The 25320-nt window shown below is 39.1% G+C and overlaps 4 protein-coding genes across 4 annotated transcripts; all 4 read left to right on the forward strand.

Moving 5' to 3' along the window:
* Window positions 1-2827: 2827 nt before the first annotated feature.
* LOC146458293 (uncharacterized) lies at window positions 2828-16637 on the forward strand. Its single transcript, XM_085090751.1, has 5 exons — window positions 2828-3588; window positions 4861-4954; window positions 5328-5444; window positions 8022-8138; window positions 15632-16637. Exons 1-5 carry the CDS (start codon window positions 3047-3049, stop codon window positions 15713-15715), a joined length of 954 nt encoding a protein of 317 aa, XP_084946877.1. The 5' UTR covers window positions 2828-3046; the 3' UTR covers window positions 15716-16637.
* LOC146458294 (uncharacterized) lies at window positions 10314-15317 on the forward strand. Its single transcript, XM_085090859.1, has 4 exons — window positions 10314-10347; window positions 11411-11568; window positions 12293-14515; window positions 14768-15317. Exons 1-3 carry the CDS (start codon window positions 10314-10316, stop codon window positions 12746-12748), a joined length of 648 nt encoding a protein of 215 aa, XP_084946985.1. The 3' UTR covers window positions 12749-14515; window positions 14768-15317.
* Window positions 16638-17357: 720 nt separating the features above from the next.
* On the forward strand, window positions 17358-20813 carry LOC146458295 (kelch-like protein 40). The gene has a single exon (XM_085090816.1). It carries the CDS (start codon window positions 17476-17478, stop codon window positions 19330-19332), a length of 1857 nt encoding a protein of 618 aa, XP_084946942.1. The 5' UTR covers window positions 17358-17475; the 3' UTR covers window positions 19333-20813.
* A 1731-nt stretch (window positions 20814-22544) lies between these two features.
* LOC146458296 (kelch-like protein 21) lies at window positions 22545-25080 on the forward strand. The gene is made up of 2 exons (XM_085090617.1): window positions 22545-23613; window positions 23988-25080. Exons 1-2 carry the CDS (start codon window positions 22584-22586, stop codon window positions 24800-24802), a joined length of 1845 nt encoding a protein of 614 aa, XP_084946743.1. The 5' UTR covers window positions 22545-22583; the 3' UTR covers window positions 24803-25080.
* Window positions 25081-25320: the final 240 nt, after the last annotated feature.

Raw genomic sequence — 25320 nt, forward strand, 5'->3', positions numbered from 1 at the left:
CCCCAGCAGAACTATTTTTTTCTGATGACCCCCCCCCCCCTCCCGCCCAACCAGAAACAAATCATACTCCTAACTTTAACAAAATGCTTATGTACTTTTTATATCAAAGATAAACGTAATTGTTACTGTGATTTCTTTACAGTACTATTAACAAGTAACCGTTCTCTACTTAGGTAAAGATTTCTCTTGTTTAAAAAAACGTTTTATAGATAGCAACACGTTTACGGCAACGACAAACCCTAAATTTCCATTTAGATTCTTAAAGAAACTATAAAAATTAATCAAGCCAATGGTTAACGTGAAATTACTCCCCTTCGAGTAGAAACAATTAATACACGTACAGATCTGACTAACAAAATACGGATCGAAGCATACCAATCAACGATTACGAGTCATATTAAACAGAAAAAAACAGCGGACGCACAGATATCAGTCGCGTAGGTAAGGGTTAGATAGGGGTGTTCGTTGAGCCCCAAATCTTGCTTACTAGGGGGGTCCGGGGGCATGCTCCCCCGTAAATTTTTGAAAATCTAGGTTCCCAGAAACCTCATTTCCTGCATTTTGAGACCCATTTTAGGCAAATCACAAATTTGTTTTACAGCAGCTTTTTGAGCTATATACATCATTCCTACGTCATAATTGTTTCAACTTAAACAAGAAAGTTCAATGTACATTCCGCGCCCTGTTGAGTTCTGATAGCTATTCGATCTACTGATAGTCATACACCAAGCTGGTAAACTGCATCATTCTCGGGTGTAGGCCTTCGAACAAATTGACTATCTCGTCAAAATTGACAGGCATATCATATTTGATATGCATTAGAACCAGGGCAGACATTCTACTCTCTCGCATGGTACACGTCATGTAATTGTTCAACCTCCTCATTAAGTGCTTTTTCTTCCGCCATTACTGATCTGTAAAGGGGGTTCGTTCGAACCCCTCGAACCCCCCCTCCTACGCGCCTGGATATTAAAGTACTGCTATTAAAAATGACAGTTACAAGCTTTTCTGAAGATGGCTTACGGCTCAGATTTACCGTCAACTGAAGTCACCAACAACAGTTCTATTATTAAAACTAATCTGGATGTTCACACTAGGCATACTACTGAGTCTACTGATACTCCTGGGTTCAAATAATTTACTAATCGACAGTCTTTATAAAAGTGAGTACTATTAAAAAGAACATTAAAAAATCTATTGATATAGTTCAGAGTACAACCACTTTGTAGAAAACTACTCCCCCAAGGATGATTCAATAGTGAGACTGATACGTTTTTATATTAATTTGAACTTGTACAAACATAGGTGTCTACCTCAGTTTATATTCATTATTGCTTTTCCAACAGATATGCTTCATTTCCTCAGTTGTTGTTAATATAAAATGCAGATTTCGACCTCAGTATGTAAAACAAATTAAAAGTGGTTAGGAAAAGCGCATTAAATAAAATTGAAATAATATTCAATTTCTTCATCTGTTTCTGTGTTGAGCCACTTTCAATTTCCCCTACTAGCCAATTATTTCTGGTGACCCCCCCCTCTTTCACTCATTTTTTTTTGGTAGCCCCCCCCTTTAGTGCCATTTTTTTTCTCGTGGCCCCCCCCTAAATCCCACCAGCCCCCCCATGCTCATAAAAAATGAACGGTCCCTAATTCATATGGGTTTGGTTCATATTGGTAATTGAACTGAGTGGAGTGCAATTTGGTCTGAAATCATATGCGTGATTTCAAAATCAAACGAGCGCGCAGTATGACACAAGTATGCACAAGTATGATTTCAGACCAAAATTGCACAACACGAAGTTCAATTACCACTTAATTACATCCATTTTGAAAACACAGAGTATGCCATTGTCAATATTAATATTCTATTTGTGTTACTTCATTTCCATTTTGATGGGCTGAAGAAAGGATGCGATTTAGAGCAAAAAATGCTGCAATTTGGGAATAAATTGCACCATTTTGGACCAATCAGATTCTAAGGATCACCAGTGATTTCAAAATGGATGTAATTAAGAAGATAAAAGAACAATTTCCACTGATGTAATAAAAATATATATACCCTCATAATAAGAATATTCTAAATAAATGCCCAGTCAGTGTTTCCAATCATACATTATTATTATTAATATTATTATTATTATTATTATTATTATTATTATTATTATTATTATTATTATTATTATTATTATTTATTTATTTATTTATTTATTTATTTGAAATACGTTATTAATAATAATTTATGCATTATTTAGTTTCGGCTCATGAAAAGTTCGACGTCTGAATCAAAGCCGTTCCAAAGCCGAAATTCCCGGCTGAGCCAGGCGGGAAGAACGGCTAAGCCGTTCCAAATTGAAACAGCCGTTCTCAACTGATTCAGTCGCCGAACTTTTCATGTACTTATTCGAGGTATTAGGTTCGGCTCATGAAAAGTTCGGCGTCTGAACCGGGCCTAACAGACCAATGCAAAAGCATTGAGAGCAAATAAAGCATCTCCGCTTAAAATCAGAAGAAAAGTCGATACTGCTGAACTGACCTTGTCTTATATAAAACCGTGCGTCTTCTTCCACGATTGCAAGGTACGATTATTCCAAGTTACAATACGAAAATGTCAGACCTCGGAACAAAATGAACCTCACGAAACCAGAATCCCATGCCCCTCTCATCTGGTCAATTTCTTTAATCTGATTGGTTAAAGAAAATGGCCCGATGGCAAGGTCGTCACAAACCACGAAATCCTCGGAGACCAAGGGGGTAGAGTAGGGAAGGTTTACAAGAACGAAAACTTATCAATTTTGACTTCTTCCCTACCCGACTATCTGCCCTTGGTCTCCGAGGGTGAAACCACGATGGATAGTAAAGCGAGCGCGAAAATAATCCCGCGAGGAGACGCGATGCATTTCTCACACGCCCTCGCGTGCTTCGCCGCTTTACCATCCCATCAACCCTTGCGATCACGATGCAAAAGATAGCGTGACATGACTCAGCAGCAAGCAAACAACACTTTCTCTTCGAATTCTGCTTCGAAAGGTGTGAAAAGTTGGAAATCATGACTGATAAACCGCCCGATTGGTCATCTGATATAACCAAGAAAGGGGAATTCGTTCGGACGGCCTCTGTGTTTCGTAACTGCGTGACAGCAGATGGATCAAGCGGATTTCCAGCTGAAGCTAATCGTTACCACCTGTACGTCTCTTTAGCGTGCCCCTGGGCACATCGTACCCTGATAACACGCAAACTAAAAGGCCTGGAAAATGTCATCTCTTACACTGTCGTGGATTGGTTCCTGGGCCAGGAAGGATGGACGTTTACCGACAGCAAGCCGAAATGTTCGCTTGATACACTCAATGGTTGCCGTACCCTGAGGGAGGTGTATCGGATCGCAAGTCCTGGATACTCCGGGAAGGTCACAGTACCGGTTTTGTGGGATAAGCAAAAGAAAACGGTCGTGAACAACGAATCCAGCGAGATCTTACGCATGTTGAATAAGGAGTTTAACGCGTTCTGCCTTACTGAAGAGCAGAAGAAAATTGATCTGTATCCAGCGCCACTGCAGGAGAAAATCGATGAGCTCAATGGCTGGATTTATCCGTAAGTTGTTTCCATTTTTTTTTTTACAGTTGATTTACGTAACACAGTAATACATCAGGGGCACCCAATGACAGTTTTCTCTCAGATCCTTTTAAACGCTGTTTTAGGCTATCTGGATTGCCTTTACAGCTCTGTAGGTTCATTTTAGGACACGCTGTAATATTTTTATCTGTTCTGTCATTCTATATAGCTAGGGGAACTTGAGTCTTTTCGAAATCACTAGGGCATCTTTAATTGTTCATTTCCCGAAAACCTTAGGTCTTATTTCCTTTCCGAAAATCTTAGCTGACCTTTTTACGGCACCCGAAAAGACATTTTTATCAATCCGAAAACACCAGGCCTTTAATTTCCCATATCACGAAAGTTCGTGGTGAAAATTCCCCTCAGAAAATGTAGGTGATTAAGGCCTTCCGAACAAATAATTTACCGAAACGATCCGTTGGGTGCCCCTGATAAATGCACGTTTTCTCTCTGAAAGTAAAGAAGGCGAGGTTTTTTTTTACAGAGTTTAAGCCATGTTAATTTTTGTACACTAGCTCGTATACTAGCTTTTGAGTGCTAGCCATGCTATTTATACATGTATGTATATTGTTATTCAGTGTAAACACAATATAATGAAGACAATTTTGAGGTCGAAGTGATATCACTTAAAATAGTAGTAGTAGCAGTAGCAGTAGTAATTATTTAGTTTAAAAGTGCACTAGTGCAAGGTTACCTCCAAAGAAATTTCCATGCATTTCCAATGAAATTTTACTGCTGTGAAAGGGGGTGGGGGTTATGATCATATCTACTGTCAGAGGTGGTGGCTGTAGTTATAAACAAAATTGGGGTTTTGTTTAAGGGTGGCCTACATCCCCCATCAAAGCCCTGACAGCCCAGTGGCCCATAGACCACTTTACAGTTCATGGCCCCGTGACCTTCCGCCTACCTCAAAGCCCACGGCCCGGCAGCAGTTCACAGCCCGAGCATTTTTTTTAACGCCTCCTGCTGATTGTGCCAAACTGGAGTGCCTGGAGAAGTACCCGCTCTCAGGGCAAAGATGAGAAGCAACAACAAACACAACCCACATGAAGCAAGTTTGGGAGTCCAACCCAGGTCACATTGGTGGAAGAGAGTGCTTTCACCACTGCACCTTCCATGTATTTGTAAATAGCTATAATACAAACAGTCAAATTCAAAATATTTGAACATGAAATCCAGAACTCTGATGTGCATCATCATTAATAATATTTATTTTGGGTATAATGTTTATTTTGTTGTTAAAATCAACAGAAACATCAACAATGGTGTTTATCGTGCAGGATTTGCCAGTTCACAGGAAGCTTATGATGTTGCAGTGAGAGATGTCTTTAATGCTCTTGATAAGGTAAACATGTCGAGAATGTCCCATCAAGTTGCTTTAAGCATGAAGTCAGTTTCTGTTGTGGATGGTTTAAGCATGATCACACTACAATAAGTGATATTGCATGAGTACACATAATGACATTTTTGATACTCATAGTACTCTGTTTTAAGCAGTGCATGTCGCTAGGAGGGGGGTGGGGGGGAGGGGGGCTCAAGCTTGAGTAGCCAATCATCATGATCAGGGAACTGGCTCAGCATGTTGTACAAAAAAGCAGGAAGTCGGACCCTCCTTATACCCACTGCCCCACAATTTAAACAACGTTTGGAAGCTGTAGTTATTTCAGTCTGCAATCATAATTAGATATCGTCAACAATTTTATCGTCCTTCTGTACAGGTGGAAGCTATCCTAAGTAAATCACGTTACTTAGCTGGTGACACCATCACAGAAGCTGATGTTCGTCTCTTCACCACGCTTGTCAGATTTGACATGGTTTATGTTGGACATTTCAAGGTACAGTCAGTAGTTGTTAATCATTTGGGCATTTAAGTTGAAGGCCCAGTCATGAGTTAAATACAAATCATACAAAACGACTTGCATAATTTTTATATCGTTTTTAGGACACCAAAATTATTAATACACTGTACACCATATACGCTGTGTTTACTCTACCGACTGAGGTAAACATTTACTGACTAAACCTTGGTACATTTGTACAGTGTTTATATACTGGTGAAATAACGGAAATAAACCTGTCATCAATCACAATCACGATTGAAATCAAATTAGCAACAAATTCTAAAATCCATGCATAAAATGCCCGTGTTTAAATAAGAGAAGCTGTGGCTCTTGTAGTACTTGTGTTTTCTTTCTTGTTCTTGAGTTGCAAACTCAGGTCTCAAGATTTCAGCGGCTCTTTTGCAGCACCTAAAGAAGTCGAGGCAAAAGTGAGTGATTTTGCTTCAAATTGCTCTTTGAAAGACAATTAAGGCGCACTAGACGTGCATGGTCATGACCGAGAAACTAATTCTGGTTTGAAACCCTTTTACACGGAAATTTTGGGGAATGTTTTTTTGCCATGACTCGTAGGTAGATCAAAAACAAATGTGAAAACAAAGTCGCCAAAACGTGATCGAATGAGACTGATGCAATCTGGACACCATGGGATGTGAAATACCATGCAACCGCAAGCGGATATATCTGTCATCTCGACCTTGGTTACCGACCTAAACCATTCCTGATCACAGGGTTAATCGAACTTTTACCTTGGGTAATTAACTTTCTATTGTCTCGGGCGGCGTTTACCATAGTAAATTCAGTTGGTGTTTACACACGCAAAATATTTACTCAGGTAAGTATACTCCAAAACCTTGGTAAAATGCACAGCATTAGTCAAATTGAGGCACTGAGTTATAGTGGTTCTGCTGGTTGGTCAGACTGCATTAATTAGTAATTGATGTTTCCTTAGACAAGAAAATTTACTCCACACTATCTCTCTCATATCATACTGGAAAGTTAACCAACTTTTGGGAGTAACCTAAGCTTGTAAATTTAATTATGGCCACCGCATCCCATCCCGCAGCGAGTACTAATTTGTTTCATGCTATCCAGCCATATGGCATGGGTCAGGTGACTTCACAACATTCACCTTGGTCTTAATATTCCTTTGCATGTTTTTGATGCATTATATATTCAGTCAATTCTAGCAGTGCAGTCTACCTACCCGCTCCCTCCAGTGCCACACCTCAAGTAAAAACAAGTGGTTTAAATGCCCAGGGGTCCCACTCACATATTTTAATGACCGGGGGGGGGGGGGGGTCCAAAGGATTTTTTCGGATCTGACATTTTGGCCAAAAGGGATTTTTTGGGGTCTCGAAAACAACAAAGGGATTTTTTTGGGTATAGTATTTTTCATCAGCTCAAATCAACAATAACATAAGTGCAATTTACTGCTTGTGTGGTACCACAGGATATTTCTGAGATTGTAATCTATTTCTTTTAGTTTCCAGAAGGTAAATAATAGATAAAAACAAGAGGAAGATAGATAAAAACACTGAGGGATCTTTTGGGGTATGCTAAACAAAGCAGGTATTTTTTTTGGGTAGACAAATTCTGGATTTGGGATTTTTTTGGGTATAAAATAAGAACCTCTGTCGGACGCCCCCATCATTAAAATATGTGAGTGGGGCCCCTGGGTTTAAATGCCTCATGCCACTCACACGAATCCGCATGGTACTGATTAATTAGTGTTATTTATTCCCTGTTTTCTTTGTCTTACCATGTTCCTGTGATCATTACCACCTTGTTATGACTTCATATGAGATCACGCTATAGCTAGCCTCAAATTTCTTGTCTAATTATTGTTGATAAATGCAATAACACTCTACATAAATCAAAGCCATAATCGATAGCTTATAGGAGCTTGAAATACATGGAAGCCACAAAGTTGTCAAACTTTTTAGCATAAACTAATTAATTGCCCTGAAGTCCCAGAACTTGACCTGGATGATTGGGTATGAACCATGGATTCAAAATATATTAGATTCATTTTACAAGAGGAACTTTTATGTTAAACTCTGTCTGTCTCAAAAGTAAAGATAAGGCCACTGGGCACAGTATAATCTGAATTTGTTAGCAACCGGCAACTACACGTTTCATGCCAATTATCATTTCCTGTATCAATCTGCACATTAATTTTTCTCATGGTGCTCAGATGCCCATATATCTGCCACATCCAAAGACACATTATGAGCTAAAGGTTTTGTATTGTTTCACTTGCAATCCAGATGTACAGTACATATAAGTGTAATTAATTAATTACACTTATATGCACAAATCTCAGGGCTAATATGTAGTGGCAGTTGACTCAGTGATAAAAACTGATTTGATTAAAATTGTTTACTGCCCAGGGTAACCTCATGATCACAAAGGTATACATTGTGTGTTTGCTATTAATGTTTTAATAGAGCCCTAGATCAAAAACAAAAGCAACTTCTTAATGGTAGTAAAAAGTTCAAAATTAATAATTTTTTTGATAGTGAAAAATTTCTTATTAACATCACGCATTTCTACCATAACTTCACTTTGTAGTGCAACAAGAAGCGTATCATTGACTATCCCAACATTTGGGGCTATCTAAGAGATCTTTACCAAACAAGTGGGATTGGAGAAACAGTGGATTCTGAACATATTCAGAAACATTATCAGGTAAGCCTGAACTCTAGCTGTACCAACAGCAACAACAGTTTTCAATAGACTGTTATTGCAGTATGGGGTGATATGGCCTTTAATTTTCACCAATTTTGGGATGGGGAGGGGGGGAGATGCGGGGAAGGGTGAATAGCAAAAGTAGTTTAGAAGCACAACAATTTTAGCAAATTAATGGCCAAGTTTGCGCCCCTCATGTGTGATGATATAGTAGTAATACTCCAGCTACAATTGAAGGGGTGCCTGGAAAAAAGCCTTAAGTGATTTCTGATAAATTGTTAGATTCTCCTTCCAAATTGTATTCGCTTGTGAAACAAGAGGAGAATTTGACCTCACATTAAAATTCACTTAGGGCCTTATTCCGTGCACCACTAGCTTCAATAATATTGGCTTTTGTGGTTTACGTAGTTATAGACTATTTGGAAAAGTTAAAGGGGAATTAAGTATCACGAAAATTTGCTGCCATTTCAAAACCCAAAAATGTTTGACTGTCAGCAGAAACAAAGAAAAAATTGTCAAGTTTGTTAAAAATTATCACCCCAGTGCAATAAATTACTGTCGATTAGACTGCCTCTAGCCAGAGACAGAGTATAGGCCGGTTTGGATTGAAACTTGAAAAATATTAGGCTAATGTTTTTCAAGTTCTCGCATTTTTGTTTCCAAAATGCGCTAGAACAGATCACAAGTTGTTTCTTTCAAGAATTGAGTTGATTTCGTTCCTCTCGTCATTCTAGAATTATTTGGCAGGTGATTGAAGGTCTTATTTCATCATTTTTAACAAAAGATATCAAAAGCCCCATGATACTTCCCCTTTAAAGGCCTTGTGTTTAAAATTGGTCTTGTTAGCCAGAAAGTTTAACTATTCAATCAGGGAAAAAGTGGTTGTACAGAAAGCCCTCAAAGGCTAGCTTTTCTTGGATTTACAGTGTAGTACATTAGAACATGGATTTATATTAGTTGGATTTACTTAGAAAATGCAAGTGAAAGAAAATTTACAAAATCATACGCCTGAAAACACAAACAAACTAACAATCTAGCAATAAAACAAACAAACACGCAAACAGACAAGTTAAAAAATGCAATACTTATATATAGTCTCCTAAAGGTAGTGTCTCACTCTGCTTGGGGATAGTTGTGTTAGACGAACAATAATTATTTGCGTGCAAAAATCACCTTAACCAGGGGGAAATACAATGGCCAAAGCAGAAGCTGGCATACTGTTCTCTTCAAGCAGAAGGCTGCTTATCACCTAAGTAGCAAGTGACACTCTTTACAGGGGCGGAATGGTGTGAGGAAGGGGGATCTGGTGTCCAAAGGCCGGGTTTATTTTAAGGGAAGGGGACTCCAAACAGAGAGATGAGCTCTAACCTGCAGAACAGGCATTATTTATTTATTTATTTTTGCAATTTTCTGGAGAGTGGAGGGAAGTGCGAGGCGAGTGCAAAGCGTGGGTGACGCGCGATGGGAGGGGTGCAAGAAAAAGACGTTGGATCTTGTGTCTTATAGGGGGCGTCGATCGATAGTAACGGTCGATATGTCGGTCGACTCACGATCGACTGACGGTCGAGATCTCGGTCGAGCCACGGTCGCTACTCGGTCGACACTCGGTCGATAATTGGGGATGACGCGGTCGATGTTGTGCCGCCATGGCGGTCGTCGTATCGACCGAGGTGGCTGTCGGCCGATATAGATAGCAATACACCGACACTTCACCGACACATCACCGATACTTCATCGATATTTCACCGCTTGCCGGCCGATAGTATCGGCCGATATATCGGTCAATATTCTATCGATATGTTTTATCGACACTTCGCCCTTATCTCGATCGGCATTCGTATACCTACCCCACTGATCTATCGGTCGTCACATCAGTTGATGGCCAATAGAGTAACTACCGATAGTCGGTCGATAGTCTGTCGTTATCTCATTTTATTCTCCCACTACTGCATCATTTTACCATATTACCGTGTAGCATGAAAATTTTGCGTGTTCGGATTTTGCGAATTTACCTCGATCCGCAAAAATTATCACCCGTAGAAAAAAGAAACCCGCAAAATAAAACGCCGCCAAAATTAACTCCCTTAAGTAATAAAAAGAACTCTGCTTTTAATAGACTTTTACCACTGGGGTGAAATACATTATACTTAAACAAGAACAGTAACATGATTTTCCATGGGAACAAGCAGCCAGAGCTTAGATACATACGGTATTCTGTATCCAGACAGACAGTTTACAAAGACCAGAAAAGCTCTGTTTTCAAAACATAAGCAGCTTTGCCGTGTCAGCAAACGAAATTCAAGAGAATTTCACCATCATTGCGGATACTGAAAATCAACTGCACAAATATGCGTTGCCATAATTTGTGATCTATGAGTTGACAATACCTTCTTGCTTTTAAAGCCCCTAAACAAACGTAAGGGAGTTTAGTTAATCGTTATTTCGTTTTCAATGAAAGAAATTGTTTTCAACGCAACTCGCAAAATACCTGCGCGTATTATATGTTAAACCATCGAATAACGTGTAAATCATCAACTACTCACGGGATCATTAGTCTTAAAACAAGTAGCCAAACAACCAAACAAGAAACAAGGAAACTCATGTAGAACTCGCATGGTTCTTGTGTCAAAACTTACCTACATAAATGAATAATTTTAAATGATGTTTGACAAGAGAATATTATCTTATCTGGAGTTGAAATAACAGACAAACAAGCGAAAACTACTTAAAAGTCCAGAAATGGTCGCCTAATAGTCCGAAGGGGGGGGGGGGGGTACTGGCAAAGGAAAGGGTCGTTGATGCTTGTCGTCGGTATCAATTTCATGCAAAACACCGTTATATTTAGCCGCGAAATTCTCGTTTAGGGTTGCATCACTAAAACCTTTTTTGTTTAAATATGTTTTAAAATGGTTTCTGTTGGGGTTAAAAAAAAAAGCTTTGGCCACGCCCTGGTTAGTATCCTTAGGGGTGTATTTCAAAATGACAGCTCCCCTCCCGTTCCTAACAGATGTCATAAATGCCATACAAAGAACTGTTGATGTCATTTCTTTTAATCACCAGATGTTTCACAGTTGAGTCATGAGGATTATTTAATTTTTTTTAACAACTTAATCACCTATATTTTTTCTTTAACTGAACTAACCTTTGACTTATAACATAAGTTCTAAAATTCTTTCTGAGATACAACTACGCCTGATAAAATTTCTCCGACTGAAATTTGAAGCACGCAACACCTGTGCAGTCTGATTTCTTAACATTTGGTGTACCCTCAGTAAGTTTTATCTTGAGAGCTAAAGTTAGCTTTGTGAAGTTTGCGCGACGTTGTCGGGAAATAGCATGGCGATCGCTGTTGTTACACCCTATTCCTAGACTTGGAGGACCAGGCGTAATTGTGCAAATAGACGAATCAAAGTTCAACCACAAGTCTAAAGTAAGTGTAATTAAGAATTGGTTCATGCTTAGTGTGCGTACATCGAGTTATTAATGCACGCGGGAAGTTTGGAGAGCATGAAAGAAGCGTAAGAGTTGCTCGAGGCGTAGCCGAGAGCAACTTTTGCTTCTCGAGTGTTCTCCAAACTTCCCGAGTGCATCCATAACTCGATATACGCACAGCTAAAAGCATGAATCAATTCTTTTTTTACATAGTCAAAATAAAGTAAATTATTCCTGGAAAACAGGTTTTGTTCCTGATTAATGACAAAAAAAGGTGAAAGTGGTTTCTCATATAGGTTCAATGTTAACGTTTCATTAAACTTTGACAAGCTATTATAAATGCACATTTTTAATGGTGTTATCTCTCTGTAAAAAGTTTTTTATAACATAGAGCGCGCATGTTTCCTTCATCTGACTTGCACACGTCATCGGATGGACGCGCTGCCGTGTGTATGTAGAGAAATGTACCATCAATGATGACGCCAATAGGAATTAGATTAAGATGCACGCGCGCTATGTTATAAAGTCATATATGGACCTACATTTGCGTAGTCATTCTTAAATTAAAGAGACCGAGAGGAGGAAATCTCAAACATCAGTTTTTAGTCGAAAAAAGTTTCCAAGGATAGGCTTGTCAAATAAGTTTTGAACTCCTACCATAGTCTGAAGTTGTTTTTGAATAAATCAACTTCTTAATTTTCCCGTTTAATACATCCCGACAGTACCACCGGGGACGGCGAGCTAGAAGGGAAAAATGGGTCCTTGGAATCTTCGACACGCAGTATGAACCTGCTCGACCTTATCTGCAACTCGTGAGAAGGAGAAATGCTGCTACGCTGTTACCTATAATTCAGCGAAAAGTTAGTCCTGGCGCAATTGTACGCACTGACCAGTGGGCAGCCTATAATAGAATTCAGAGAGATCTAGGCCTCAACCACCAAACGGTGAACCACTCGGTGAATTTTGTAGACCCAGCAACTGGCGTCCATACACAACATGCTGAAAGCAACTGGAGTGCAGCAAAGGAGAAACTTAAGAAAATGAAGGGAACGACAAACAGAGAATTTCTACTGGAATATTTGCAGGAATTTACTTGGAGGCGATGGTATGGAGAGCCACACCCAAACGGGTGCTTTGAAAGGTTAATAGAAGACATTGTCGAGCAATACCCGCTTTAAAAAAAATCATAGCAACCGCGGCGATGGAATTAATCAAAGTTTCGTTAAAAGAAAATTTAAAAATAAAACGATACATCTTAAATTGCGTGGTTCTTTTATCCGCAAATGGACTTCAATTCTTAATACAAGGAACTTTGACATATTAAATTCGTCTTTGAGCTTTTTAGCGAATGGTGTACTTTTCTTTAAACAACACGCTTTTTGGATGTCAAACTTTATCAAAAAGTATTAAGGGGAATAATTTGCATTGCCCATACTTATTCCAATGTAATAAATTTCAGTTTTCTTACAATATTAATTCAACTGAGACAAAAAGTAAAAAAAAAAGTAAAGTACTTACAACCTGTAATTAACAAAATGCATGTATTTTGAAGATCCCCAAAAACCTTAGCAATGTAGCAGTTTTTCGCGAAAAAAAAAAAAACTTCACAGTTTGGTTTTCAGTTTCCACCTGTAGGAAAAACTTTCTTTATTGCTTAAATGCGTAAAACAACAGTAAATACAAGACGTCTGTGTTTTGATTTAAATCAAAGACGGCATTAAAAAAGGCATTCGACACCGTTGACTATGATATCCTTTTATCTAAAATGAACCTTTATGGAATACAAGGTACAGCTCTTGATTGGTTTAAGTCATATTTAACTAATCGTACGCAACGATCTCTCGTTAATGGTTCTCTTTCCAGAATCTGCTCACTTAAATGTGGGGTACCGCAAGGAACAATCCTTGGCCCCCTTTATTTCTTATTTATATTAATGACTTGCCAAACTGCCTTACTTCGTGCCAGCCTAGGATGTATGCCGATGACACCCACATCACATATGCTGGCGTTGATGTCAATTCAATACAGTTAAATCTGAATCACGATTTAGTAACCTAAACACATGCAGCTTATTTCCAATAAACTTACTTTGAACACTGCTAAAACTGAATTCATGCTAAATGGTTCCAGACAAAAATCGAGTACTCTGTCGAACCCACTTGAGCTCTCGATTAATAATGTTCCGATAGAACACGTTTCCTCTGTCACATCGCTTGGAATATTTATTGATGAAAATCTACGGTGGCAAACACACATTGATAAATTATCTACAAAGGTCGCTTTCGGAATAGGAGAAAAAAAAATTAGACCCTTTGTCCCTCCACCTACCCTTCGTTATATATACAACGCACTAATTCAATCTCATTTCGATTATTGCAATCTTGTCTGGGGTAATTGTGGTAAAACATTATTTGACAGCCCGGCTACAGAAGCTTCAGAACCGTGCCGCTCGCGTTTTAACCTTTTCTAGCTATGATGCTGATGTTAACCGTTTAATTAGACAACTCGATTGGAAAGACTTGAGCACTCAGTTCCAAATACATAAAGCCATAATGGTGTACAAGTCTTTAAATGGTCTGGATCCTCAATCATGATTTATCATCTAAATTTGTTAAACGAAATGAAACGCGTTATTCCCTGAGGGACTCTGTTAACAAACTATTAGTTCCGTTTCCGCGAACTAAGTTCATGAAAAACAGCTTTACTTATAGCGGAGCAGTTCTCTGGAATAGCCTGCCCTGTCATGCGAGAGAAGCTGAATCTCTTAGTCAATTCAAAAGATTAGTTAATGTTCATTTTTAATGTTAGAGTACTATTATACACGGCATTCATGAAAAACAGGTTTTAGTTAGATTAGTTGTAGTCAGGTATTGAATTTTGTTTAGGATAGTTGGGTTATTTCTTATTCTTATACTCCTGATGGATTTTACCGTAGACTGCAAGCAGTTCCTTTCTGGTCAGTCGAGATGGTGCGCTCACAGCGCAGCGAGACTGGAGCGAGGAGAAATAAACGAGAAGAGACTGGGGGAGAGAAGGAAAAGAAAGGCTTTCTTTTCCTTTCCCCTTTTTCACGCCTTTCCCCAAGCCCCCCTCCGCTCGTTTGCTCCAGTTTTTTCGCGCTCGGCTATTCCGCGCAACCTCTCGACTATCCAGAAAGGGACTGCTTGCAGTCTAATTTTACCGTGTTTAAAAAAAAGATTTATTGATTGATTGATTGATATCGTGTACGTATTAAAGAGGTGTCCGTAAGGAGAGGTTACGCAGTACTTTCGGATTTCTACTGTATTTGCGATTTTTGCTTATAAGCTACTTGCGTTCTCTCTTTTCCTATCACACTTTACTTGTCTTTTCTTTTGTTATTCTTGTATATTTTTGACGCAGACTTATACTTTGCCGTTGCAGGCAAAATCCTCGTTTCTTTTCATGTCGACCGAGTATCGGCCTATGTATCGACCGATACTTTGCCGATACTTCACTGACGGTTCACTGATATATTGCCGACACACTGCCGATGCTACCGCGACCGACTGTCGGTCGATCTCTCGACCGAGGGTGATCCAATGATCGGTCGATCCGTCGCCTATATAGCGGCCGATGCTCGACCGACACTCGCCCGCTACTCGACCGACAATCGACCGATACTCGGTGGATGCATCGACCGAGATCTCGACCGTCAGTCGATCGTGAGTCGACCGACATATCGACCGTTACTATCGATCGACGCCCCCTATAAGACACAAGATCCAAGATGTTTTGCACCCCTCCTGTCACGCATCACTCGCGCGCCACGCTGGCCTCACACTTACCTCCGATCCGCTTGCCTGCAAAAAACAAAATAATTAAACGCCTGTTCTGCAGGCTAGATGTGCTCAATACACTATTATTTTTTGGTGAGAAAACTGACTTAAAATTAAACTGCACTCTTGCTGTATAGTACAGACTGTTTGGGTTTTGAACATTGAAACATTTTCTTTCTGTCAGTCAAGAAAGAAAATTTAATTTTGAACTTCAAAGATCATAGAAACAACATTTATATATATATTTAAATACTTTTGTTGCAGCAAAGCCACCTGAAGATCAATCCATATGGCATTGTTGCCATTGGACCAGATTTGGACTTCACCCAGCCACATGATCGACACTGATCACACAGCAATGTTCATCTTATAATAAGTTACAGCTGTATTTAAGGGGTCTATTAAAGAGAGTTATAGAACTTCTTGGTGTTCGCGTCCCTGCTGTCATATCTGAGTATAGCACATGTTTAATTTGTGGGCCTTGGACGACAACTGGAACTAGTTGAATATTTCTTTTCTTGGCACTTTCTAGCGCCTGTTGCTTCTGTAATGGCATCTGCAGACACCAAAACAAAGCTTTCCCAGCCATTGACGAGAAGCAAAGAGAACAAAGAGAACATCTCACTTCCAGTTTCTATCTGTAGATCACAAAGTTGAATAATTAGAATTCAAACATATTACTTGCACAAACCAACTGAAAGCAGTTCATATATTTCACAAAAAATAGTGGCTACATTAATGTGAGAGGGCTGCTTTGAGCCCGATTAAGCTAATCCTGGGTTTACGTGAACTTTGATTCGAGTTTACTTAAAATCAGTAATCAATGAAGACTCTTCAAAATGAATTTTGTTCCTTAGTTTTGACTTAGCTTAAAATTAGCTTTTAAAAACATTTTCAATGAGCGAGATGAAAACCTCGGTTAATTTTTAATCGTGGATTAGCGTCAATCGGCTTTCAAACAACGGGCCCTGGTGCATGCTGCCTGAGGGTTTAAATCCCTGAAAGACAAATTATTTGAATTGCTTTAAAATTTAAATGGTCATGCATGCATGAGTTTCCATGTTGGAATAAGCTTTTTGGAACTATTTCTGTGGAACTGGCCAGAGTATCCATTTGTACATGTCGTATCTTCTTAGCGTATCCACATGGACAAAGGTATAATTTGTTGATGTTGTTGTTGTTTTTTTTTTTTTTCTGTTTGTGAAGGTGCACATGGGTCAGCTGTGTAGGTTTTTTTCTCTTTTTAATTGTAATAAAACTGTTTTATTTATTGTGTTTGCACATTTTCTTCAGTTTTCACCGCTTGAATCTCATGGAAATACAGTCAAACCTCCATGTGCGACCACCTCTCGTAAGCGACCTCCTCCCATAAGCAACCACCTCCCATAAACGACCACCTATCCAAAACACCAAATTTTTCAGTCAAAGCCCAATAATTGGAAACTCTCCTAAGCGACCACCTCTCTTGAATTGGTTTGTTTCATTCGTTTGTTTGCTTTATTTTTAGTTTTATATTAATTAACCCAGTGGTGTATAGTGACTGGTTGGCGCTTTGGTTATTAGCCTGAAGGAGAACAGATCCTAATACTTACGTAAAGATCTAATCAGCAATACTCATTGACGAACAACTACTATTTAAATATCAAAGCTGAATTCACGGTTAAGGAAGTATATTGTAGAAACAAAGACACTGAGGGGATTCCAAAAAGGCACAGTCTTGCTGAAGTAACTGATAGACCACAGGCTGGTGATTTACTAAAACAAGATTGCGTGACAATGCAAAAATAAAAATCTGTCGCGTTGGTCGCATGGGGACATTGATTTTCCCGTTCTCTTTCCCATGTCAAGCCTGCGATAGCACATGTTTTTCCCCGGTTCTTACATTCACCAGCCAGGTAAAATCGTCGGGTTTTTGTCTTCCATCCAGTCAGCATGGCACACGATAAGGAGGCCTCTACCCTACCCTCCCCGCCCCCGCCTCTCCCCGCTTTGCCTAAAGTCAACGCATGACATGACAACACGTCACTTCAACCAGTGGCTTGTTCATATTAAAAATTTCCAGCACGCGGTCGATTCTGTCGAAATTTTGAGAAGAAAACTTCATTCTGATGGAAAGTTCACTGCAAACCACAAGCGATGTACCGAGCACGAAGCAAGGATTTATACCACAAGAAACAGTCGATCATCCTTTCGACGTTACTTTGGTAGTCGAAGATGGGAAAGAATTCAAAGCACACAGACGAGTTCTTTCAGAGGCCAGTTCTTTCTTTGAAAAGCTGCTAAACAGCGACATGAGGGAGTCTAACGAAGGAGTAGTTCGGTTGGAAATGATAACAGAGGTGTGTTTTACAGACATACTGGAATTTATCTACACTGGGAGTGTTCAGATATCGACTGAAGACAACGCCCAGGAGCTCATCGCGATGGCGGACTATTTGGTTCTTCCGAAAATGAAAACGCTCGCTGGGGAAGTTCTGGTGGAGAAGTTGAATTCTTCAAACGCTGTTTCAACCTATTCTTTTGCAGAAAGATATCGATGCCAAGAACTCGTTGCAAAAACCAAGGACTTTATTCTTGCAAATTTCACCGCGGTGGCGAAATCTGAAGCTTTCTTGAATCTGTCGAGCGAGGAAATCAAAATGTGGATTTCAAGTGACGAAATAAATGTTAGCGCCGAGGAAGATGTGTTCAGAATCATCCTTACTTGGATTGATCGTAAAAGGAACGAGAGAAAAAAGTATTTTGCCGAGTTGTTTCGTGAATTTCGCCTTGTTTACGTATCGCGTGACTTTCTACGCAGTGATATCGTGACAAATGATCTTGTGAATGATAATGACGGCTGCGTGGATCGTGTGAAGGACGCCATGAAGTTGATTGACTCTAAAGACTATCACCATCTCAGTGTTAAGCCTAGAAAGTCACTTGAAAGCCCTGTGATAGTGGCCTGTATGGCCGGGTTTAGAGCTCGGGACGACCATATTCTTTGTTGCTACCATCCTCATGAGGATATGTGGTCTAGGTTTCATGGCAAAATACCATCAAATACAGGAGAGATAATCTCTTGTCAAGGTAAACTTTATTTTATATCTAAAGAAGGGAAGAGCCTGTCATTGCTGTGCTATGATTCATTCTCCAACTGCTGGATAACCATGCCTCATGAAGAACATAGGACATTGCATAAAGTATTTGTTAGAGATGATGAAGAAATTTATGCTTTGCTGTGTGAAGATATTGTATCTTGCCCTGAGTGTGTGTCTTTACGTTCTCGTGCAATGCAGTGGCCTTGTGGAAAGACGCATCTTACTTTTATCACAAAGTACAAACCAGAATCCAACTCATGGGAAGATATTTTATCGGTTGATTTGGGGTCAAGAGATGGAGTTCGTGTTGTAGCTAAAGACGATTATATCTATTTTCTTGGTGGTTATTCTGATGACCTGTGTGAGTCCCTGAAGGATGCAGACAGGTATAACATTAGCACAAACACATGGGAAAAAATAGCTGACCTTCAAGTGGCAAGATGGCATTTTCATGCTGCTGCTGCACATGGGAAAATTTTCGTTGTTGGTGGAGCGGACTCGAATTCTTTGCCAGAAAGCTGTGAAATGTACAATGAAACAACCAATGAATGGCAATTTATTGCAAAGCTGAGGAAGACACCGTTTGACCACTACAACCCAACTATCTTAAGTGTTGATAACAAGCTCTATTCAATAATCCGTTACATTTGTACCTGGAACCGTAAAGACAGAATTGATTGCTATGATCCTGACAAAAACGAATGGACTGAGAAGACACAAATACCTCTTGAGAAGCTGTGCCCCAAAGGGTGGACTGATGCATTCTACTTGAGTGTCACTTTCTGCTGTTCAATGAGAGTTATTAAAGGATCTAACTTCCTCCAACAAGCGTCGTTTCCTGACGACTATTCCAAAGTTGACAAACGCAAATGTGCAGTGATGTGACTTAACAACTCACAAGGAACTTGGTTTGATTTGTTTTGCTATTGACTGATGCATGATTGACATTGCACTTTCTTGAAGATTTGTCCTCTTCATGGAGATGCATCCTTGCTTTAAAGACAATCTTTAGTTTCTTAATTCTATGATAGTTTATTGTTTACCAAACAATTTAATTGTCAGTGCACTGGGTAGATTTTTGTGCCAGCACTGAAATTTATCTGGCATAACAAAAACACTTAAAACAGTACCTGTCACAGTTGTTCACACTCTACTTGCACAAGTTGAGTGCTGAAGCAGATCCATAGAAGACTTGTGTATGGTAAGCCAATGATCTGTTCACATTATGCTTGGAGAAGCACAAAAAACAGTCCACCAAGTGCTTCTCTGTCAAAAACAGACTGGCACAGCCACACTGAAAGCAGTTTTAAATATCAAAACTTTTTTTACTATAACTGTCGAAATTCCCGTGTACTGATGGGCTTTCAGCTATTGTCTAGAAGAGTTACAGACAATAAAGATGACACCAGATGTAACTGGCGCGCTTTCTTAACGGAAAATAAAGAAAATTCTGCTCGTTTTTCCCATGTTATTGTAAAAAACAAATTGACAGCAGTGCTCTATGGTCTGTATTCTTATAGACCATAAAATAATGCCATAAAATGTTTAAAACTTTGGCAGTGAAACCACTCACCTGCCCCTTGTGGTTCCACTTCAGTTTTGCACATTTTTTGACATCATTTTATGATCTTTAAGAGTATAATAGACCATAGAAAACTGCTGTCAATTTGTTAAAATTTGTCAAAAAAAGGTTATCCAAATAGTTTTTGTGCTGATATAGATTCTACCAGCAACAGTATACATGTATATATTTGTACATAGCTTAACCTTTTTAGTTTATAATTTTACTTTTTTAGTTTAATTTTTTTGTGGTGCTTTTGTTCATTTTTTGTGTATTGGATTAATTGTTAATGGCTAGGTAATGGGATAATGCAAAAATTGCCTAATTTCTAATTATTGGGACTCTAGAAAAAAATATTTAAGTGGTACATGAAGTTTTGCAAATTATGTTTCATTGGGTGTTCTTGTGGGGAATTAATTCCAACTTTTTAATCTTATGTGCCCTTGAATTGGGTAATTCAAATTTAAAATTGAGCCTCTCCATTGGTAGCTGCAGACTTTGATTTCATTTCTTGTTTACAGAAATTGTCAAGTGTCAGTGGTTTTTATTTTCTTTTGGTACACTGGTGGAGACATCATAATAGGTAATAAAGATATTTTAACAGGGTTCCCACATCACAAAAGTGGTTTTCAGTGGGGTCCTGCATACAATAAATTAAATAGCAAAAAATCAAAGTGGGCTTTAATCTCAAGTACATGGATCAAAATAATTATTATGCATAAGCTATTATAATGTGGTTTGCCAAATGTTCATTGGTACTTATAAATAAATAAAATAAAAAATAAATTGGAATTTCTGTGGCACATCCACTGTTTCCAGATTGAATTAGAATTTGGAAATGTGTAGCTTCCCTTGCAGATGCTCTTTTGGCTTATCACATAATTTTGCCTCCCCGATAAGCCAAAAGAGCATCTGCGAGGGAAGTGAGAAATGTTGGTTTTTGTGGAGAGAGGAAACCGGAGCACCCTGAGAAAGTACTTAATTACAAATTTACATTGATGTAAACAAATCAAGGCAACTTAGGTAGATGTGGAGTGACCATAAAGGTTCATCCCAGTTTGGTTACAAAAATCTTGATTACTTTTGTTGTTCAGGAAATCATCTATTACAAGAAATTATTAGTCTGTTCATTGTACAGTTGTTTGTGTGCTTGCACTGTACCAGGCATTTTCTATTCACAAAGTAATGTAACCTAGGGGAGTCTCCAAACCCCTTCCCTAGATCAGCTGCTGTGAAGCAAAATGCCTCTATCATGCCCGGGTGAAAGGAGAAAGGTGAAAGGGGCAATAGGTATCCCCACCCTACCCCTGCCCCCTTGCTATTTACCAGTCAGAATTCTTCCAGGAATATCAAACAGATTGTATGAGAATGCAGTGTTCTCCAAGATTTTTTGTGGTTTCTTTTGAGTAACATAAATTGAGACCATTTTCGTGTCTGTGGAACTTTTTATAGTATAAAGATATGTGAATTCTAATCATGAATCCTCTCATGGAGACTTATTTATAGGGTAATTATAGTACAAAGTTGATTCAATTTATAAGTAAACAGAATATAAATTTTCAAGTGATGCGTATCAGCCTGTAGATTGTTGAAAACGCTGAATCAGATAATCATCCCGCTTTCTAATTACTTGCAGTATCCTTCAACCCTGCGTTCAGCGTTTGTCAAAATATCCTGTAATCCCGAATAATTCCAGGGCTGTTCCCTTGTAGATTGCCCCTACTCAGGTCCCCTTGTAAATTAAATTTCAAGGGACAATTTACAAGGCAAAAGTACTGGGAATGAGGTTGCATATATAATCCCACTTGCATAAATAATTTAATTATGGACCTAATAGGTTGCACACAGGCTCTACAGTGAGGAGTAGGGGCAATACAAAAACTCAACGAACAAAAAGAGGCATTTACTAATACGGCTTGGTCTGATCGCCAATTTTTTGTGCACTCTTGTTCTCACCAGGGGCACGGGGGTAAGAGGCTGGGCGAGGAAGGTGGGTTGAGAGACTTCAGAATTTTTGGTGGGGCTGTGCATCCTTGTTCTCCAAACTATGACCCCATTTCACATTGAAATATGTCATGCCCCTTTCCAAACAAAAACCCTGGTCCTGGTAACTTATCGGGCCTGGTAAGTTACTGGGACTTTCAAGAAACGGGCCCCTGGTCCCCAAAATCCACATCCATTTCTGTAATTTCAGATTAGTCAGACCAAAATGATGTCTATACCCGTTTTTCAGACGAAAACAGCCCAAAAACCATATCATTTGGGGCCAGGCATAGCTATATAGCTTAATTATTTAGTTAGATTAGTTGTAGTTAGGTTTTGAATTTTGTTTAGGATAGTTAGGTTATTTCTAATTTTTACACTCCTGATGGATTTTACCGTGTTTAAATAAATAAAGAACTATTCTATTCTATTCTATTCTATTCTATTCTATTCTATTCTATTCTATCGACCCCCTCCCTCCCCCACCCCTCCCATTCTTCGCAACGGACCGTGTACAGACCCCTCTCCCAACCATTCCCCTCCTTGCTTTTGGTCTCCCTCGGTCAAACGGGAAAAAAGCTCAAACTTTGTTATGATGGAAGCTTCATCGGAAATCAATAGTGATATTTCCAGCACAAAACAAGGTTTTATTCCACAAGAAACACTCGATCAACCTCTCGACGTTACTTTGGTGGTCGAAGATGGGAAAGAATTCAAAGCTCATAAACGTGTTCTATCAGAGGCAAGCCCTTTCTTTGAAAAGCTGTTGAACAGCGACATGAGAGAGTCTAACGAAGGAGTAGTTCGGTTGGAAATGGTAACGGAGGCTTGTATCAAGGATATATTGAAGTTTATGTACAATGGCAGTGTCGAGATATCGACTGAAGATAATGCCAGAGACATGATTGCGATGGCGGATTATCTGGTTCTGCCACATCTGAAAACTGTCGCTGAGAAGGCTTTGGTCAACGATTTGGAGTTGAATGTTTCTAACTGTATTCTAATGTACAATTTTGCTGAGAGATATGATTGCGGGGAACTAATTTCCTTCTGTAAGAACTTTATCTTGGCAAATTTCACGTCTGTAACAAAAACGGAACAATTCTTGAATCTTCCAAGTAAGGAAGTTAAAATGTGGATTTCAAGTGATGAAATAAATGTTAACGCCGAGGAAGATGTCTTTAAAATCATTTTAGCATGGATTGAGCGTGAACAAAGCGAGCGAAAGAAATATTTTGCCGAGTTGTTTCATGAAGTTCGCCTTGTTTATATATCGCGTGACTTTCTACGCAGTGATATCGTGACAAATGATCTTGTGAATGATAATGAAGGCTGCATGGATCTCGTGAAGGACGCTGTGAAGTTAACTGACCGTAAAAGTTGTTGTCATCTAGACGTCAAGCCTAGAAACTCGCTCGAGACTCATGTTATTGTAGTGTGTATGAGGTGTGCAGAAAAGATGGACCAAATTATCTGTTGTTATTACCCACATGAAGACAAATGGTTGAGAATCTTCGGCAAAACACCACTTCATACTAGTTTCGTAACATCTTGCGATAGCAAACTATATTTCATTTCCCAACGAGAGCACAAGCTGTTATGTTATGATTCATTCTCAAACTCATTAATAATTCATGCAGTCAAAAGCCAATAAATGACCTCCATTTCGGTCAGGTGGATGAATCTTGATACCCCAATGAAACACCAGATGAAACACCACCAGGTTTTCATCTGAGATGAAACATGTTTTTCATCTGAGATGAAACATGTTTTTCATCTGAGATCAAACATTTGCATTTTAATGAGATTAATTTCTTATTGTTTCATTTGAGAAGACATGTCAAAAACTCGGGCTTCGTGCTTTATCACGGGTTCCAAATACCTCGAAACAGATGAAAGCACTCGGCCTGCGGCCTCGTGCTTTCATCTGTTTCTCAGTATTTGGAACCCGTGATAAAGCACTCGCCCTCGTTTTTGACATATTACTTCTCCAACAGCTGGGATTTGTTGCCATATAAAGAACAAAGAAGACTTGAGCAAGTCTTTGTCAAAAATGATGAAATTTATGCTTTGGTGTCTGAAGATCAACTGTCGTGCCGGGATTGTGTTGCCTTGCATTCCCGTGGAAGATTTCAGTGTGATAAAAGACACTTTTCCTTTCTCATGAAGTACAAACCTGTTTCGAACACTTGGCAGGAAATATCAGCATTTCATTTGGATTCAAGAGTAGGAATTTGTGTTGTAGCCAAAGACAATTTTATTTACTTCCTTGGTGGTTACTCTGAGGGCCAATTTGAGACCCTTGCAGATGCTGACAGGTATGACCTCAGAACAAACACATGGGACAAAATAGCTGACCTCCAGGAACCCAGGCAGAATGCTAGTGGTGCCGCTGCGTGTGGGAAAATTTTTGTTGCTGGTGGAATTAACAAAAATGACATCTCAAAAACTTGTGAAGTGTACAACGAGGCAGCAAATGAATGGCTGTTTATAGCAAGGTTTGATAACACATGGTTGGATAAAATGTATAGCCCAGCTTTGCTCTGTGTTGACAACACACTGTATTTATTAATGCGTTACTTAAAAGTAACGCGCTATCAGTTTGAAGGAGAAATTGGCTGCTTATACGAACTGCATGGGAACGAATGGAAAGTGAAAACAGAAATTCCAAATGAAAATATGCTTTCTACAGTGGGGACACTGAAGAAAACTTGCTTTATCACTTCTTCTTGCTCGATGAAAATTTTTAAGGGACGTAACTTTCTTGAACAAGCCGCATTCCCTAAAAAACACAACTGTGTCATCATGTGACTACTAGCTCAAAAGGAACTTTAGTCAACATAAGCTGTCATTGGCTAAAATCTGATCGTTGCTGTTATTCTGCCAATGACAAGAAACTTCATATGACCAGTTATACTTTTCTGGATATTAAAAGACAAGAAATTGAAGGCGACTATACCAAGGGTTTGTGCTACTCCTTGAAGTACTTGAAAAGCTCTGGCATTTAATTTTAGATTTCAAGGGCGCTTAAAAAGCCCTTGAAAAGAAGAATTTTTGCTGAAAGTGCTTGAAAATAATGAAAACTCCTTGAATTTTTGTTTGGATGGGAAATAATGTAGGATTGTATCAAAGTAATTCAGGGATTGAGCGCAGATTTCAAAATCGGGGACAGAGTATATCCGGGGCAGCTTTTTTAAAGTTGCTATTGACCCAATGAAAACATACCGAAACTTGCCTTGAATACTCCTTAAAAACTCAGTTTTCAGTGCTTGAATACTCCTTGAATTTTATGTCCAAAAACCAGCGCGGACTATGATACCAATTTTTGT

The sequence above is a fragment of the Pavona decussata genome, unplaced genomic scaffold (assembly GCF_977016875.1).
Source record: "Pavona decussata unplaced genomic scaffold, jaPavDecu1.1 SCAFFOLD_233, whole genome shotgun sequence".
Lineage (NCBI taxonomy): Eukaryota > Metazoa > Cnidaria > Anthozoa > Scleractinia > Agariciidae > Pavona > Pavona decussata.

Coding starts and splice junctions, on each gene's coding strand:
- LOC146458293 (XM_085090751.1), top strand. CDS start 3,047: ATGACTGATAAACCGCCCGATTGGTCATCTGATATAACCAAGAAAGGG. Junction 4,955..5,327: donor TCTTTAATGCTCTTGATAAG/GTAAACATGTCG, acceptor CCTTCTGTACAG/GTGGAAGCTATCCTAAGTAA. Junction 8,139..15,631: donor ATATTCAGAAACATTATCAG/GTAAGCCTGAAC, acceptor CTTTTGTTGCAG/CAAAGCCACCTGAAGATCAA.
- LOC146458294 (XM_085090859.1), top strand. CDS start 10,314: ATGGGAACAAGCAGCCAGAGCTTAGATACATACG. Junction 10,348..11,410: donor CCAGAGCTTAGATACATACG/GTATTCTGTATC, acceptor GTGTACCCTCAG/TAAGTTTTATCTTGAGAGCT. Junction 11,569..12,292: donor AGTTCAACCACAAGTCTAAA/GTAAGTGTAATT, acceptor ACATCCCGACAG/TACCACCGGGGACGGCGAGC.
- LOC146458295 (XM_085090816.1), top strand. CDS start 17,476: ATGGAAAGTTCACTGCAAACCACAAGCGATGTACCGAGCACGAAGCAA.
- LOC146458296 (XM_085090617.1), top strand. CDS start 22,584: ATGATGGAAGCTTCATCGGAAATCAATAGTGATATTTCCAGCACAAAA. Junction 23,614..23,987: donor TTATGATTCATTCTCAAACT/CATTAATAATTC, acceptor ACTTCTCCAACA/GCTGGGATTTGTTGCCATAT.